Genomic DNA, 15,827 nt, shown 5'->3' with positions numbered 1-15,827 from the left:
TGGGTAGGAAGTCAGAGGAATTAAGTTTTAATTAAATTCAGAAGCCAGGGAACACAAACACAGCTAGTTTTATTATACAACATTGAAAGCTAGCTAATCTGGAGAAACCAGCCAATAAAAAGACACTCCCATTCTCCATGACCTTCTTTCATGCTTACTATTCCCCTCCCCACCCCCCAAAAAAGCATTATAGGCAGACTATTTTCTAGAGAAGACGTGTTTCTCAAATAGCATAGAACCGAGACAGAAAAATATCAATTTTTAAACTACCTAGGGATTATGTCAGTGTAGATGATACTGTGCTAATGGATCAATGGGTTGCCTCTGTAAGGCAGCTGCCTGTGTTTCTAAATTAAAGTTCCATTACTTCTTAAGAAATATTAGAAGTTTCACTGATGTTAAAATAAAAAGGAACCTTATGTGTCACCCCTGTGCAGAAAAGGTGGGGTTGCTCTGAAACACACCCATAGGAGGACTTTCTTCCTCGTCTACAACTAGTTGCCCAAGAAACCGGAATTCACAAAAACCTATTCCTCACCCAACTTGCTCTGAGAGCAGTACAAAAGACTACTCCCTCCTCCCGCCTCTTCTAAGAAGCTCTCCAAAATATGCCCATTTCCTGTTCCACCCCACCACGCTACCAATTAGTAGGTCACAAGTAGGAACCTACTCAACAGGAACCTACTCCTGGCTAAGTGCTTTGTTGTTGTTGTTGTTTAGTCGTGTCCGACTCTTTGTGACCCCATGGACCAGAGCACACCAGGCACTCCTGTCTTCCACTGCCTCCCGCAGTTTGGTCAGACTCATGCTGGTAGCTTCGAAGACACTATCCAACCATCTCGTCCTCTGTCGTCCCCTTCTCCTTGTGCCCTCCATCTTTCCCAACATCAGGGTCTTTTCCAGGGAGTCTTCTCTTCTCATGAGGTGGCCAAAGTATTGGAGCCTCAGCTGCAGGATCTGTCCTTCCAGTGAGCACTCAGGGCTGATTTCCCTAAGAATGGATACGTTTGATCTTCTTGCAGTCCATGGGACTCTCAAGAGTCTCCTCCAGCACCATAATTCAAAAGCATCAATTCTTCGGCGATCAGCCGCCTTTATGGTCCAGCATTCACTTCCATACATCACTACTGGGAAAACCATAGCTTTTACTATACGGACCTTTGTTGGCAAGATCCTTCATGGATCACTGCCTTGCCGTGGCGAAGGGGCTTGAAGAACTCAGAGAAGCTATGAACTATGCCGAGCAGGGCTAAGTGCTTAGGCAGGTCTTTCTCAGCCTCGGGTCTCCAAGTGTTCTTGAACTGCAACTTCACTGCTAGATAGCTCAGTAGGTAGAGCATGAAACCCAGCCAGTGGGGCGGGGTAGAAATAATAAATTATTATATTATTATATCTTTTAATCTCAGGGTCGTGGGTTTGAGTCCCACATGGGGCAAAATATTCCTGCACTGCAAGAGGCTGGACTATAGACACTGGTGGTACCTTCAGTTCTACAATTCCATCATCCCTGAACACTGGTCATGCTGTCTAGGAATGATAGTTGTGGTCAAATATTTGGGGACTCAAGGTTAAGAAAGGCTGGCTTAGATTCTAGTGACCATAGCCTCTTGCTCAGGTGTGGGGAACTTTGGGCTCTTCAGATGTTGCTGATCTTTGGCCACGCTTGCTTGAGCTGACAAGGAGTTGTAGTTCAGCAACACCTGGAAAGTCAAAGGTTACCCACTCCCGCTCATTGCTTCTTTGTTCACCTTCCAGAAAAGAGATGGCTGTTTACCCTCTTCATAACTGGACCACTGTTCCCTCTCTGGTTCACGTGACTTAATTCCTTACCTCATCCTTCACACTTTCCCACAGGAAGGATCTCATTCCTGGGTCTTGTGGCTTAAGATCCCATTCCTGGGTCTTGTGGCTTAATAAATACCCCCCCCCCAACCACATACTGTTTTTGCAGCTCCAAGATCAATTTCTCAAACTGATTCTGTGTCACTGTAAACCATCTCCCTTAAATAAAAATATATACATGCAGTGCCTAGAGTGGAGGGGAAGATTGTGAACTTAATTTTAATACTCTTGATAATGGCAGAACATTTCATTATTATACAGATTCCCCGAAAAACTTATTATCATATCCCCCACTGCCTCTTGAGTACTTCACATCTTAAATTTTGTCAGCCTACAAGCAAACAGGTGAGATTCTTAGATAATTAAAAGGAACATCAAGGGTGACACTCTTTGGACTGGGCTGACTGGCTCAAATTCTCTTCCTTGTTCCACACAAGCAAATCAACCAAGGTAAGGGACTGTTGCTCCGTTAACTTGTACTGGGAAGACAGTGGCTACAATCATTACAGGTGCTTGCAGGGAGACACAATTGTTCCTACAATTTATTGTCCAAGTTTTTGAAATGGAAATTTGAGGACAGCAGTTCTCAAATCCCACCCACCTTGCAGGGCACTAAGAAATTACTGGCTGTCTCAGTGGACTGCTTAGGCTGCAAATTTATACCCAGTTACCTAGAAGTAAGCTACCTTGAAGTCAGCAGAACCAAGTATAGCTATATGTAGCATTGATTCAAAACTTCACACTAAACAATTACAAAGAATTTGGGTAATATATTTGCATCAGCGCATCATTTTAGTTCACAATCACTTTTACAGCTATGATCCAACTGCAGGAATTCATTCATGTTTCAAAATAAACAATTGTGCTTCATTCAGTGATTAAGCAGACACACGCCAGAAATAGACATTCATTTGTCTGAACAGTGGCCTAGGAGTTTCTGCATAGGAAGCAAGAATATTGTTCATCTCTGAAATATTGTCTGAAAGCAGGGATATATTTTACGACTGGACTTAACTGTCAATACGTAACTTAACCAATACGTAATCTTAACTTAACTTAACCAATACGTAATCTTAGATTCCCTCAGACTCAAATCCTTATTCTTATGGACATTACATGCTCTCTCCCAAGAACTCTCAAGTTAATTAAGATATGACTTGCTCAAACCCCACTGAGTAGTCCAAGCCCAAACACGCCTGTAAGAACCAATGGCATGGGAGCATAGTCATCTAGTCCATTTAGTCAGGTCTCTGTCTTTCCTCAGCAGTAAAAGGCCAGCTACGGGGCTGTTTTCTTCTGCGCCAGCTCAGCCAGTTGCTGCTGACGCCTCTGCAGCACCTCCAGGCGTTTCTTTTCATAGTACTCATACTCCCGGGCACGGATCTCCTCTACCTCTGGGAAAAAACGATGTCTGCAGTAAACAGAGGCAAAAAGAGAGTTAATCAAGCCAGGCAGCCCAACTCCAGACCTTTGCTTATCAGGCGTCCCTCAACAAAGCTCTATCCTGCCACCCACCGTTGCATGTTAGTACACACAACCCATTCCTTGTCTGGTTGGGGAGGTTCTAAAACATAGGACGAGTTCTACCTAGCAAAGGGCCACACACCGAAAAGTTCTTGGGAAAGAGAGTAATAAAACTTCCTACGGCCACTAGACTGATTGACAGTTAATAAAGAGCTATGAATCTGCGTGTGGTGGGAGCCTTGGGAAAAACTCCAGACAGTCTTATGCACGTTTACCCAGCAGAAAGCCCCACAGAACAATGGGGCTTACTCCTCAGCAGGGCTGCAACGGGTTTGCAAGCCTGTTTCTGCAAAAACACAACGACTTGCAAGACTCGAGAGACCAAACAGATTGCATGTGGCACAAACCTTCCTAACCGAAGGAAAACCCAACCCAGCAAAAGTTTGTATCGCAGCAGATCCGCTAGCTTTTAAAGGCGCCACAGCTATACTGGGGGGGGGGGTCTCCTTTGTGAAGTCCACAAAAATGGGATCTTGCAAGAGGACTGCCCTGGACTTTTTCACGGTGCAATCCTCTGTGTGCTTATGATGCAAAAGTTCGGCGGGGATCACTCCCAAGAAAGTGAGCCGAGGGCCAAAGCCTTAAGCTGAAAGGTCAGGGAGCTGGAGAAGCTTGCTGGACTGTGCGTGCACTTTGTTTCCGACCTCAACACCAACCCCTGCCAGGCTCCTTGAGCTCCTCCCCCCTTTGGACTCCTGCCCAGGCCCTCTCACGGCACCTGTACACGAAGGCGGTCGCCAAGGCACAGAAGATGCCCCCAAACAACAAGGGCTTGGACAGACGTTTCTTCGCGGAGAAGCCCGCCATGGCTGGAAGGGACTCGGCGGCGGAGCGGTAGAGCGGACCCTCCCACCTCTAAAGGGTACTTGTTCCCCGCTAGGGTGCTGCCCTTAGTGTAACTCTTCTGCCCGTTCTTCAACGCAACATCCGGTTTCCTGCGCGTTTCTGGAGTTTTTTTCCGTGCGTGCCGGCGTGTCTCGTCCGGAAGTTCCGTGCGAGGTTTTGCTGTGCCTCCAACCGGCTGGGCGATAAAGCGAGGCCGGTGCGGGCAAGGGAAGGAGCCATCCAAGGGCAGCAGGTAACGAAGTGGGCGGGGAAACGAACGGAAATACCCAGGGTTAGATTCCTATGGCAATATCCTATCCTAGACCTCGGTTTACCTGTAAGCCGCCTGGAGTCCCTAACGGGGAAAGACGGAGTACAGTATAAGAAAATACAGTGGTACCTCGGGTTATAGACGCTTCAGGTTACAGACTCCACTAACCCAGAAATAGTACCTCGGGTTAAGAACTTTGCTTCAGGATGAGAACAGAAATTGTGCTCCGGCGGTGCGGCGGCAGCGGGAGGCCCCATTAGCTAAAGTGGTACCTCAGGTTAAGAACAGTTTCAGGTTAAAGACAGACCTCCGGAACGAATTAAGTATTTAACCCGAGATACCACTGTATAGACGACTACTACCACCACTACTAGTAGCAACAATAATAATATGTTAACCTAGGTCTTTTTCAGCCATGTTCTGGTCAGGGCAGCCTTCCAGGGATCAGAAAGTCTTCCAGAATAAATATGGGAAACCTGATCCATCATATGACATGTTTTCCCATGGTGGGGTGGACACCCCAAAGGAGAGGGGAGTGGCAGTTGTTTCATGGGACCATTAGATCATACACACGGGTGACGCTGTGGTCTAAGCCACTGAGCCGCTTAGACTTGCCAATCAGAAGGTTGGTGGTTCGAATCCCTACAACGGGATGAGCTCCCATTGCTCTGTCCCAGCTCCTGTCAACCTAGCAGTTCAAAAGCACACCAGTGCAAGTAGATGAATAGGTACCGCTGTGGCAGAAAGGTAAACTACATTTCCGTGCGCTCTGGCTTCCATCACTGTGTCCCATTGTGCCAGAAGTGGTTTAGTCATGCTGGCTACGACCTGGGAAGCTGTATGTGGACAAACACCAACTCCCTTGGCCTGAAAGTGAGATGAGCACCGCAACCCCATAGTCGCTTTGGACTGGACTTAACCATCCAGGGGTTCTTTACCTTTTACCTTAGATCATACACGGGTAAATACTGGAGAAGTGATGTTTTAAGGACACATCTACACAAGTCGCAAAGTGTTACCCTGGTGGAGTGGTAGGTTATAGTCACACAGGCTCATTTATTTTACTGGGAGCTTTTCCATAGTTATGTGGAGGAACTGGAGAGTAGGAATACTAGTTGGTGGGGCATCGATTGAATTTTTGTATGCCCTGTGTCTTCTAGTTCCTTGTTTAGTTAATATTTAAAAGAGGAAGTAGTGGGTGTTTTTTTAAAGGCTATTGGAGAAATTGGCAATATTTTTTGCTGTAATTCTGAGTACACAAAGGTGAGGAGTCTAGTCATGATTAGAAAATGTTTTATGTCAAATGGTTTCCTGCCTCACTGAGAACCTAAGAGTTGTCCTGAACAAGCACATATCAACCATATCCGTGTTTTAAAATACTAAGGGATATGAACAGAGAGTTTGTCAAACGGCAGTGTAGGAAGCTTGGAGGGAGAATGTTATATGCAAAGATCTAACCTGGAAAGTTTAGCTTCATGGTTTGTTTTCAGGTCAAAAGTAGATTTGATTCTACAGACATGTGGAAGTACTTTTTTGAGGCAGTGGGATTTTCCACATTTGGGAGATAGAAAATGCTTTTTCCTGAACGAAAAGCAAAATGCCTGCCCCATTTGAAGAATAAAGCTGTAGTTTATTCACTGCTCGTATGAAATTATTAGCTTGAAATTATATGTAGTCTAAAGAGGCTAAACATTAAAGACAAGGAAATTGGGATTGAAAAAGGAGAAGAAATCTTTCACAGAACCTTTCAGTACTCCTGTAATAGTACGTCCTTCAGAATATTATTTCAAATGAAACTCTGCCTTTTCTTCTAGCACCATGTCCCAAAACCACAAGGACCTACTTGGTCTGGGTCGCCTTGAATACCTACAGGCCCTAGTCACTGAATTCCAGGTGACTGAGAGCTCCGGTGAGTATAATTTATTGGCCACTATCTGCTTCTGTTCTATGTGTATGCCTTGCCCATCTTAGTTGCTTCTTTCCTCCTCTCAAGAGTTGTTGCTTTGGTAACGCAGTTTTTATTCATTTTCATCTTTAAACTGTTTAACATGGTTGCATTGTATATATTTTTGTTTGCATTAGAGCATATGACATGCAATATTACATAAAAATCAAACAACCACAAAAACTCAAGTAAACGTTTCGGAATATATTAACAAAGTTGTGTCAAATTTTATATAACAAAAATATTACCTCAAGAGTTGTTTTATATTATTTCAGAAGCCAAGGAGCAGGTGTTGGCCAATCTAGCTAATTTTGCTTATGATCCCAAGAACTATGAATATCTCCGGCAGCTGAAAGTATTGGACCTGTTCCTAGATATGCTCAGTGAAGACAATGAAACCCTTGTGGAATTTGCACTTGGTAAGGCTTGGGTTTAAGCTTGATGCTTACTATGAATTAAAGCAATTTTTAAAAGCTTCTCTCAACCTCCACACTTGAAATTATACTCCCACATCACTTTAGGGATAGTCACGTTAGTCAGTCTTGGTACATGGCAGTGGTTTTTTTACCTTTACCTTTATGGCACTGGTTATGATTGTAAGCTGGGAAGGCCTCGTGGTTCAGCCATTAAATCTCTAACTGTTCAATCCTGTATACATCTGCTCAGACCTATGTCCCACTGTTCAGTGGGGCTTCCTTCTGGGTAAGCAAGCATTGGATTGCAGCCTGTGGCCTTAAGTAAACTTCTCTCTTTCTCTCTCATCAGCCTCAAACCCCCATTTAATGTTGACCTCTCTTACAATGTGTGTGAAAGCAGGATTACTAAGAAAATGTGTGTGAAACATTTTAGTGTTCAATGCACTATATAAATATTGAATTTCATCATTATTAAGATCTGTATCCTTTGTAGGGGCAAGATAAATCTTCACAATTAGAATAAATTTAGTCAGAGCAGCCAGCTAACATTGTAAACTTAGGAAAAGAGCAGTTACTGTGCCATTCCAGTTGTTTTTGGTCTCCCAGCTCCCCCAGCCAGCATGCTCAATAGTCAGGGAACATGGGCGTTGCTGTCCAGCAACATCTGGAGCGACATACGGTAGGTTCTCCATACCCATACAACGGTATCACTTGTTAAGAAAACACCATAGGTTAAATATATCGGCCCACACAGTGTGGAAATAATTGTTTACTTTTATTATCATCATGCTAATAATTCAGCATTCCAAATATTTCAGCAAATGATTCCGTTTTATTTCTCGAAGCCATGAGCAGAACAGTTGGCCCCCATGAATCCTAGGACCTGCTAACATGCAGGATATCCCACTTCTTGTAAAAGGCTGCTTAGTCTGACATGCGGAGTTGAAGGAGCAGGTGAGACACTGCTGAGCCAATAAGAGCAAGAAGCAGACAAGTTTTGAAAAAAAGGAGCATTCTCTTATGCAGAGGCTGCAGCACTTACAGGAGCGCACAGTGCCTTCTAGTGTTGTGTGGGGGGAGTTAGTATGAATGCTTTGGTTGGGGAAAAAACAGGAAGGCTTTTTCAGAATGAAAACAAGGTAGATAATTGCAATCAGAGGGAGTTGTTATGGGCAGAAAGAAAGAAAACAAAAAACTCTGTAAGTTGAACAAGAACCCAGTGGTGTTCTTTTATTTCAGATAGCTTAGTGTGTAACCCCGCTGGGTTCTTGTTCCACTAGTTTTCTTTCTTTTCCCTCTCATAAAAAACTGTGTGTTAAGCTAATGAGGAACCTGTGGCAGAGTGTGAAAATAGTTAAACATACACTAGTATTGCCACCAGTCAACTTTGCAAGACATAGATTACATCGTTCCCAGCCCATAATGCCCTGTGCCTCTTGCTAGCTCTTCCCTTCAGCATCTTGTCCTTTGCCAATAGATTCCAAATTCTTCTTAATCACATTTTGTAAGTGGCAGACCCCCCCTTTCCCCCCAATGTGTGCAATGTTTACAATTCTCATGACAGAATTTGAATAGATAATAGAAGTTTTAACCTGTGTCTGCCTGGCTATAACTCCCACTGAGATCTCCCCTCCCGCTAGTAACCAGTTGCCTTCGTTGTGGATGTTGGGGAAAGAGGAAGGGAAAGTCAGGACAGTGCAGAGGCAAGCACGCAAGCTGCGTAGTGAAAGACTTAGATCATGGTTTTCCAAACTTGGGTCTCCAGCTGTTTTTTGGACTACAGTTCCCATCATCCCTGACCACTGGTTGTGCTAGCTAGGGATGATTCGAGTTGTAGTCCGAAAAACAGCTGGAGACCCAAATTTGGGGAACCCTGACTTAATAATAAAATTAATTTATATCCTGCCCATCTGATTGGGTTTCCCCAATCACTCTTGGTGGCTTACAACATATATAAAAACACACCAAACATTAAAAAACAAAATATGCTGACAAGCAACAAACAAACCAATAAATCAATAGAAACCAATAACAACAATAATAAACAGTTTACAGTTATACCCAAATTAAAATTACCACCAACCTCAACTAAACATTTAACCAACACCAACCCAACAAAAAACTGAGGAACTAAAATTAGAACAGTTAAAAAAAATTTAGCCAGTTGCCCCAGCCCCCCAAGAGTTGTTCCAGCAATGTCCCTCTGGCCTCCCAGAAGCCTCTTTTAGCTGTTCAGGGTGAGTCTGGGTGACTTAGATGAACCTGGCTGCCTCAATACCTCTGCCAACGGTAAATGTGAAGGAGATGAGAAGGCTGGCCCTATCTTTACTATCTCATTCTCTCGTACTTTAGGTGGCCTTTGTAACCTCTGCCTGGACAAAATCAACAAAGACTATATCTTGGAGGCAGATGGTGTCGCAGCCGTTGTCGATTCCCTCTCCAGCACCAATGAAGAGACTGTGATGTCCGCAGTCACTACTTTAATGTACTTGACCACCCCCCAGTCTCGCCAACAGATCACAGCTCTTCCCGTGGTGGAATGCATGCTGCGCTTCTCCCTCTCGGCCAACCGGAGGCTACGAAACTTGGCCACCATCTTCCTTGAAGATTACTGCACCCCTCATCAGGTAGAGGCGGCCAAGGCCCTGACCGAACACACCGCCCTAGGGATCCCCCTGCCAAAGGACTGACGGGCACAGAGGGCAGCCGGAAAGCTTTTCATGGAAGAAGCAGCAGCCCTTGTGTTGGAAAAAGCCAGCCCTCGGGTGAGGAAAATCATCCCCGGAATCTCACTTTAAAAAGAGACTGTTAAGCACCACGAGGCATGCATCTGATGCTGTCATTTTTAGGGGCTACTGAAATATTTTGGCACATTACACCATGCTTTGGTGGGAGGCTGGATTACACCGAGATGTCCTGCTGCCTAGCTCTCCTGGGTAAGCCAGCCTTCCATCTGCTGGGTGGGCTTCTCACTGGCAGAAGACAGCAGGAAGTCCCAAAACAGGGCATTGCAAGGGCAAGGAGGGGCAAAGTTGAGCCAGCCTAGGATCTGCTAGATCCTAAGCTGGTCTTAGTGCCAAGATGCAGTGCATTCAGGGTGAATCTGGGCCCAGTTCCTACACTGACCTGGAGATGGTGCAGCGATCTGGCCCAGTTCAAGCCTGACTATTCTCCCCTACTGCCACCGCTTTGCAGCCAAAGTGAGCTGCGATGCTACTGATGCAGTAGGGGGTCTACTGCTTGGCCAAGCTCTGCCAGCAGGGTTGGGAGTTTAGATTGCCCCTTAAGCTTGTCTTTCATTCTACTGGAATGAAAGTCAGTCATTCTATTGGAATGAGCGTGGAATTCCTTGCCAATAGAAGTTCAGCAGGAATCAGGAGATGTGCCACGATTATGCTTAGTTGTCTTGTTGCATTTTGTTATACATCTAAAAAAATCCCAATGCATTTTTACTTTCTTCCTCTTTTTTATTTTTTACATTTCCTTTCTTTTTTAAGGAAGCTTGGCAGAGTTCCATTACTGCTTTCTTTCAATTGACTTTGCAAACTCTGCATTGTTCAGACATGCTTTTGGAGTGTGAAATTTTTTAACCAACCAGATTTGATTGATGGCTTTACTGTTGTGGTGGTATTTTGTACAGCCTTGTTATATTTTCTGTGAAAGCGTGGTTTATAAATATTTGAATAAAGAACAGATAGATAAAATATTGTTATCTGGAGATTTAAATCATGCTACAGGACCCTAGTATAGTATAGTATAGTATAGTATAGTATAGTATAGTATAGTATAGTATAGTATAGTATAGTATAGTAAAAGCAATGGTTTTCCCAGTAGTGATGTATGGAAGTGAGAGCTGGACCATAAAGAAGGCTGATCGCTGAAGAATTGATGCTTTTGAATTATGGTGCTGGAGGAGACTCTTGAGAGTCCCATGGACTGCAAGAAGATCAAACGTATCCATTCTTAAGGAAATCAGCTCTAAGTGCTCACTGGAAGGACAGATCCTGCAGCTGAGGCTCCAATACTTTGGCCACCTCATGAGAAGAGAAGACTCCCTGGAAAAGACCCTGATGTTGGGAAAGATGGAGGGCACAAGGAGAAGGGGACGGCAGAGGACGAGATGGTTGGATGGTGTTCTCGAAGCTACCAGCATGAATTTGACTCAACTGCGGGAGGCAGTAGAAGACAGAAGTGCCTGGCGTGCTCTGGTCCATGGGGTCACAAAGAGTCGGACACGACTAAACAACAACAACAGGACCCTAATAGCTATCATAGTGGATATACCTTGGAGCAGGAGAATACAGGTGGGAATCCTGTTGCCCTCCAAATATAGTTGGGACTCCAATTCCCATTCACCAGTGTGGTCAGAAATGATGGGCGTTGGAACATTTGGAAAGTCATGGGTTGCACATCCTGCTTTAGCTGGGCTTTTTTTTCTTTAAGTAGCAGAATGAACAGAAGACAGGTGAGCAATAGCAAATGGCTCAGTTGGTTAGTGTGTGGTGCTCATAATGCCAAGTTTTCAGATTTGATCCCCTTATGGGACAGCTGCATATTTCTTGCATTGCAGGGAGCTAGATCAGAGCTTTCCAAACTGCACTGTGTAGGTGTTGTTAGGATCGTCCTACTCTCATGTAGGACCCTGGTAGAGACACATGCCCGATTGGCATGTTCTCTCCCTCCTGGTCGGTCGATCGCTTCAAAAACTTTCTCCAGCCCGAACATCACAGCAACTGATACCAGGAAGCATCAGCACACTTACGGAACCTGCAGAGTATTTGTAGTTTGCATAACAGACTCAAAAGCTCAACATCTTGGCTAATCTACGTTTAATTACATATAATACACTCGGAGCATTCTGACTTAGCTCCTTCATGACTGCAAACACGGAGCAAGAATCCTAACAGGTGTGTCCTAACAGCTACTGACCGTTTGCACTTTTATTTATCTAGATGTATGACAAAGACTCCACACAGGGATTTAACATCTTTATAACTCACATTGTTGATGTTTAATTAGGACAAAACACTATTCTCTTGCAAATAGGAAATATATTTCCGTCTAGGCCAGCTCACTAGGTGGGTGTCTTGCTTCGTTCCAGTGGGGTTTAATGACCAGCTGGTGTTTTGGGTCACTTTCACTGCCTGTTGAAGTACACGCCCCTTTCTTCAGCCATCACTTGGAGCGCTTGCTCTCCAGTATTGCCCTCCAGTCATCAGTCCAAGACTCGAGTCTTCTTCGTGGGGGCTGCAGCTTTAGATGCTTGTTATGACAGCATGAGAACAAGATGTGCTCCCAGCTCGGATTAGGCTCAACCCCTGAGAAGAATGAGAATGGGAAATTGCAAGAGGGACCATTTCATCACTGGAGCAATGGTAAAGTGTTTGGATCTGGAAACTGCACTGCACATTCTCGTACCTTTAATGGCATCCTTGTCATCAAAGAGCAGATCAGCAGACACAACTGTTTTATCTCTGGTCAGAATTATCCGCTCCACAAATTTGGGACCCAAGTGCTTTTGAACCCAGCTGTACTATCAGGTGAAGAAAGATCAGTATCAGAAGAATTTTAATTACAGCCTTTTTACCAAAAAAAACAAAGAAGCCAAAACACTCGACTATATCTGACCGGTTATTTAGACAGGGGAGTCAGAGAAGACGTGAAATTATAAAGCTGGTATGAAATGTTTTCTACAAACTTTGACAGACATTTTCTCATTTCACAAATTGCTTAGGCGGCAATCCTGAACACACATACTCAGGAATGAATGCAGTGGGGTGTACTTTTGAGTAAACATGCAGAAGATGTCTGTTTTAATCGGGCTTGTAGAGCAGAAGCTGGTGGCTTCCTGAAGCATCTGGAGACCCATAGCACAGGGGGTAGAAATTCTGGTTAACATAGGTATTCCAATCATTGTACATTTTGGTCATCCAGCAAAATGCAGAGATTCTCATGGGGTTTTTTTCACAGAAAAGGGGGAAACATTTAAATAAATTGGGCCAAAGGGCAAGAAAAATGCAAGATGTTTCCTGTTACCTACAAGATTCACAACACAATCATGTGCACATTTACTCGGACATAAGCCCACTGTGTCTTCTTCCTAGAGTTTAAGAACGGGCTTCCAGAACGGATTAAGTTCGTAAACCAAGGTACCACTGTATTATAAAAACTATATGCTTGTGTTTCGTGGGGGTACATATCCTACTTTTATAATACATTTGTTCATTTTCCAGTGCAATGTGCAATAGACTGTTCAACTGACTTGTGCCTGCAAGTTACCATTCAAAAGCCTCTGAAATACTCCCATAGGTGGGGGATCTACATCAGAGCAGGTAACCCAATGGTGTAGAAGGGACATGAATAGAGCCTCACCTCGACAATGAAGCACATAAGCCACTAGTACTGAAGACGAGGAACATAGAAGCAAAAATAAGGAATCTGATGGGAGGCTCTGCATAACACAAGGTTGGAGTCAGGGTAAGCAAGCAGAACAGAGAGAGTGTAGGGGACAGCAAACAATTGCCAACCTTCTCTTGAACGCAGTATTCATATTTCCGGATAGGGCTTGTGCAAATAAATACTTCTGTGCTGAAAAGACATGGGCATTTATTAGTCACTATATGAAAATAAACCATGGGGGCTAATTGCAAACCATTCTGTGTTCCGAATGGGCCTTACTTTGGCATTTGAATCATCTCCTGCATTGCTTCCATAGCTCCTGGAATGGGATCCAAACCCAGAAAGAAGCCTGGTGACTCGTACACACTGGCTACCTTCACCTGAAACCAGATGCATGGAATTACACTTCTAGTCTAAACAGAGCTCACCTAGTTGCTTCATATTCAATCTACTATGAAGAAAATAGGAGAAGGCTCTCCTTCCCCCCGAGAAGGGCTCAAGAACTGCTTTAGTTTTCAAAACTGTATCCCATGTACGTGGTCAAGGAGTGCCTTCTGGAGCAAGGCACTGGGGCTGCCGTAGAAACCCTGGCTGAGCAGCAGAGGGGTTGAACTGAGCTGCAGGACCACCGCTGCTTCCACAGCCATTGCACGCATGCCAGCTGGGATGGGGGGCTGGCAAATCAAGCCACAGCAGCAGGGCTGGCTTAGGATCCAGCAGAGCCTGGGTTAGCTCTATGAGCTGCTGCGGGGGGGGGGGGTCCTGTCGGCAGTACATGCCCCCCACCTCTTTTAGCAGGTTGAAGGGAGTGTTCTGAGACACCTCTGCCCAATCCAACTCGCCAACCCTGCACAAAGGGGGTTTGGATTGCAGCCTAAGACTGCTTTATTCCTGCAGGCTTTTTATTGGATAACGTTTCTGGCATGGTGAAGACTTGTTCCTGGGTATATTTCGCATTTCAATATTTTTTCATGGTTGGGGGAATAATTGTTTATATAAACCGATTATTTAAAATGATATTTCTTGTACTGAGAAACTTGGCTGAAAAGTGACTGGTTTCAGATAACTTTTTTGGGAAAGCCTCTCACTTTCCAAGCCTATTTAGCAGTGGAAAGAGAGTGTGCTGATTCTGGAAAGAAAAATATATAATTGTTAATGCAAGTTGCACTGAGCCCTTTTTTTAAAAGAAAGCTAAAAAATACAAAACGGCATTTCAAAGCTACTTTGGATGCTACCAAATGATTGTGTCTCCGTTTTCCTTCATCTGTTATTTTGGGCTATGTTTGCTGCTGTAATTGGTGACACCATGATTCTTCACCATACAGAGAATCTCCACAATTGGGTTTAAAAGCAAGGTTGTAGCCTTAATGTTTCAACTTGAAGAAATGAATCATTCCCATGTATGGCTTTTCCAGTGGAATGAAATATGCCTACCGCAAAACTTTTAAAAGACACATGAGACCTGCAGAGGAGAGATGGAGTGTGGTGGAGGAATAGAGGGCAGCTCTGAAACTTTAGCTATCAACTTGTAGCGTTGAAGATAGTTTGATGCTCTGCGTCACTAAATGCCACCGACGGGGTGGGCAGGGGAGCGCGCGTTCCTCTTTGCGGCAAGGCTGCTGACTCGAGCTTTTAAGGGGTAAAAATCCACTAGATCCAGCTTTCCCTCCTTGCTGCCAGCTGAAAGTTGACTTTTTGCCCATGTCGCAACTGTTTTAAAGGCAGAAGGGAGCCGCAATGCCCCTGCCGGTTTTTCTAAAGTTTCCTGCTGCGTTGGATCTCGGGCAAGCCTTAGCACTCGAGCTCTCCAAAAAGGAGCCGGGGCTCTTCTCCCTCTTCCCCCTGTCATCTTCCGGGAGCAGCTCGGGTCATGGGAGCCGTCCAGCGGCGCCCCCCCCCCCCGCCCGCCCTCCCGATGCTCACCCCCAGATCCTCCCGCAGGGAGCGGTATTGCTCCACCGCCAAGAAGCCCCTTCGCTGCTCCAGTTCCACGCGAGGCTCTCCGGGGAAGGCGGCGGAGAAGCCCCGCAGCAGCGCGCCTTCGAAGTCCGCCAGGACCCCGTCCATGTCCACCAGGACGCGCAGCGGGCGGGACGCGGAGCCGCCGTCCATTCTTCCCCGGGGGCGCACGTGGGCCGCTGCAGAGCCTGGCTACGCCAGAGGAGGCGCTGGGGAGTCAGAGAGGCGGAGCCTGGGGGGAACTTCGGCCCCCGGCGACCCACGAGAGAGGAGTAATGGATACTCAAAGGGCGAGATCTAACCCGCTCAGGGGCGCATGAGCAGAAGGCGCACGTGGGAAGCGCGGCGCTTTGTGGGAAGAAGAGGGGGAGAGATTTCTCCCCATTCTCCGGCTTGGAAGGGCGAGGAGGAGGTGGCTTTCCCCCTTCGTGCTCAAAACAGGAGTCCCCATTTTGCATTAACTTTTTGCTGTTATTTGATCAGCGTCTTGTGTTTCTCAATCAGTGGGTCTCCAAATGTTGTTGGACTACAACTCCCATCTTCCCTGACCACTGGTCATGCTGGCTAAGAATGATGGGAGTTGTAGTCCAGCAACATCTGGGGACCCACAGGTCTAAACGAAGAGATCTGCACTTGAAGCAATGTT

General features: G+C 45.4%; 2 protein-coding genes and 1 long non-coding RNA gene across 3 annotated transcripts; 1 reads left to right on the top strand and 2 right to left on the bottom strand.

Annotated features, from left to right (window-relative positions):
- Positions 1-2,035: 2,035 nt before the first annotated feature.
- Positions 2,036-4,241, bottom strand: LOC308581900. Its single transcript, XR_014005352.1, has 2 exons — positions 4,085-4,241; positions 2,036-3,253 (listed from the first exon to the last, which is right to left on the bottom strand). It is a non-coding gene; the product is annotated as an uncharacterized lncRNA (long non-coding RNA).
- A 77-nt stretch (positions 4,242-4,318) lies between these two features.
- Positions 4,319-10,527, top strand: ARMC7 (armadillo repeat containing 7). Its single transcript, XM_081184672.1, has 4 exons — positions 4,319-4,444; positions 6,277-6,371; positions 6,683-6,826; positions 9,176-10,527. Exons 2-4 carry the CDS (start codon positions 6,281-6,283, stop codon positions 9,511-9,513), a joined length of 573 nt encoding a protein of 190 aa, XP_081040798.1. The 5' UTR covers positions 4,319-4,444; positions 6,277-6,280; the 3' UTR covers positions 9,514-10,527.
- A 1,271-nt stretch (positions 10,528-11,798) lies between these two features.
- NT5C (5', 3'-nucleotidase, cytosolic) lies at positions 11,799-15,495 on the bottom strand. Its single transcript, XM_081184669.1, has 5 exons — positions 15,146-15,495; positions 13,502-13,602; positions 13,351-13,411; positions 12,242-12,356; positions 11,799-12,141 (listed from the first exon to the last, which is right to left on the bottom strand). Exons 1-5 carry the CDS (start codon positions 15,332-15,334, stop codon positions 11,999-12,001), a joined length of 609 nt encoding a protein of 202 aa, XP_081040795.1. The 5' UTR covers positions 15,335-15,495; the 3' UTR covers positions 11,799-11,998.
- Between the last annotated feature and the right edge of the window lie 332 nt (positions 15,496-15,827).

Source organism: Podarcis bocagei (assembly GCF_964188305.1).
Source record: "Podarcis bocagei genome assembly, chromosome: 2".
NCBI lineage: Eukaryota > Metazoa > Chordata > Lepidosauria > Squamata > Lacertidae > Podarcis > Podarcis bocagei.
Note: the sequence above shows the minus strand (reverse complement) of the source record. Positions and strands in the feature narration are given on the sequence as shown.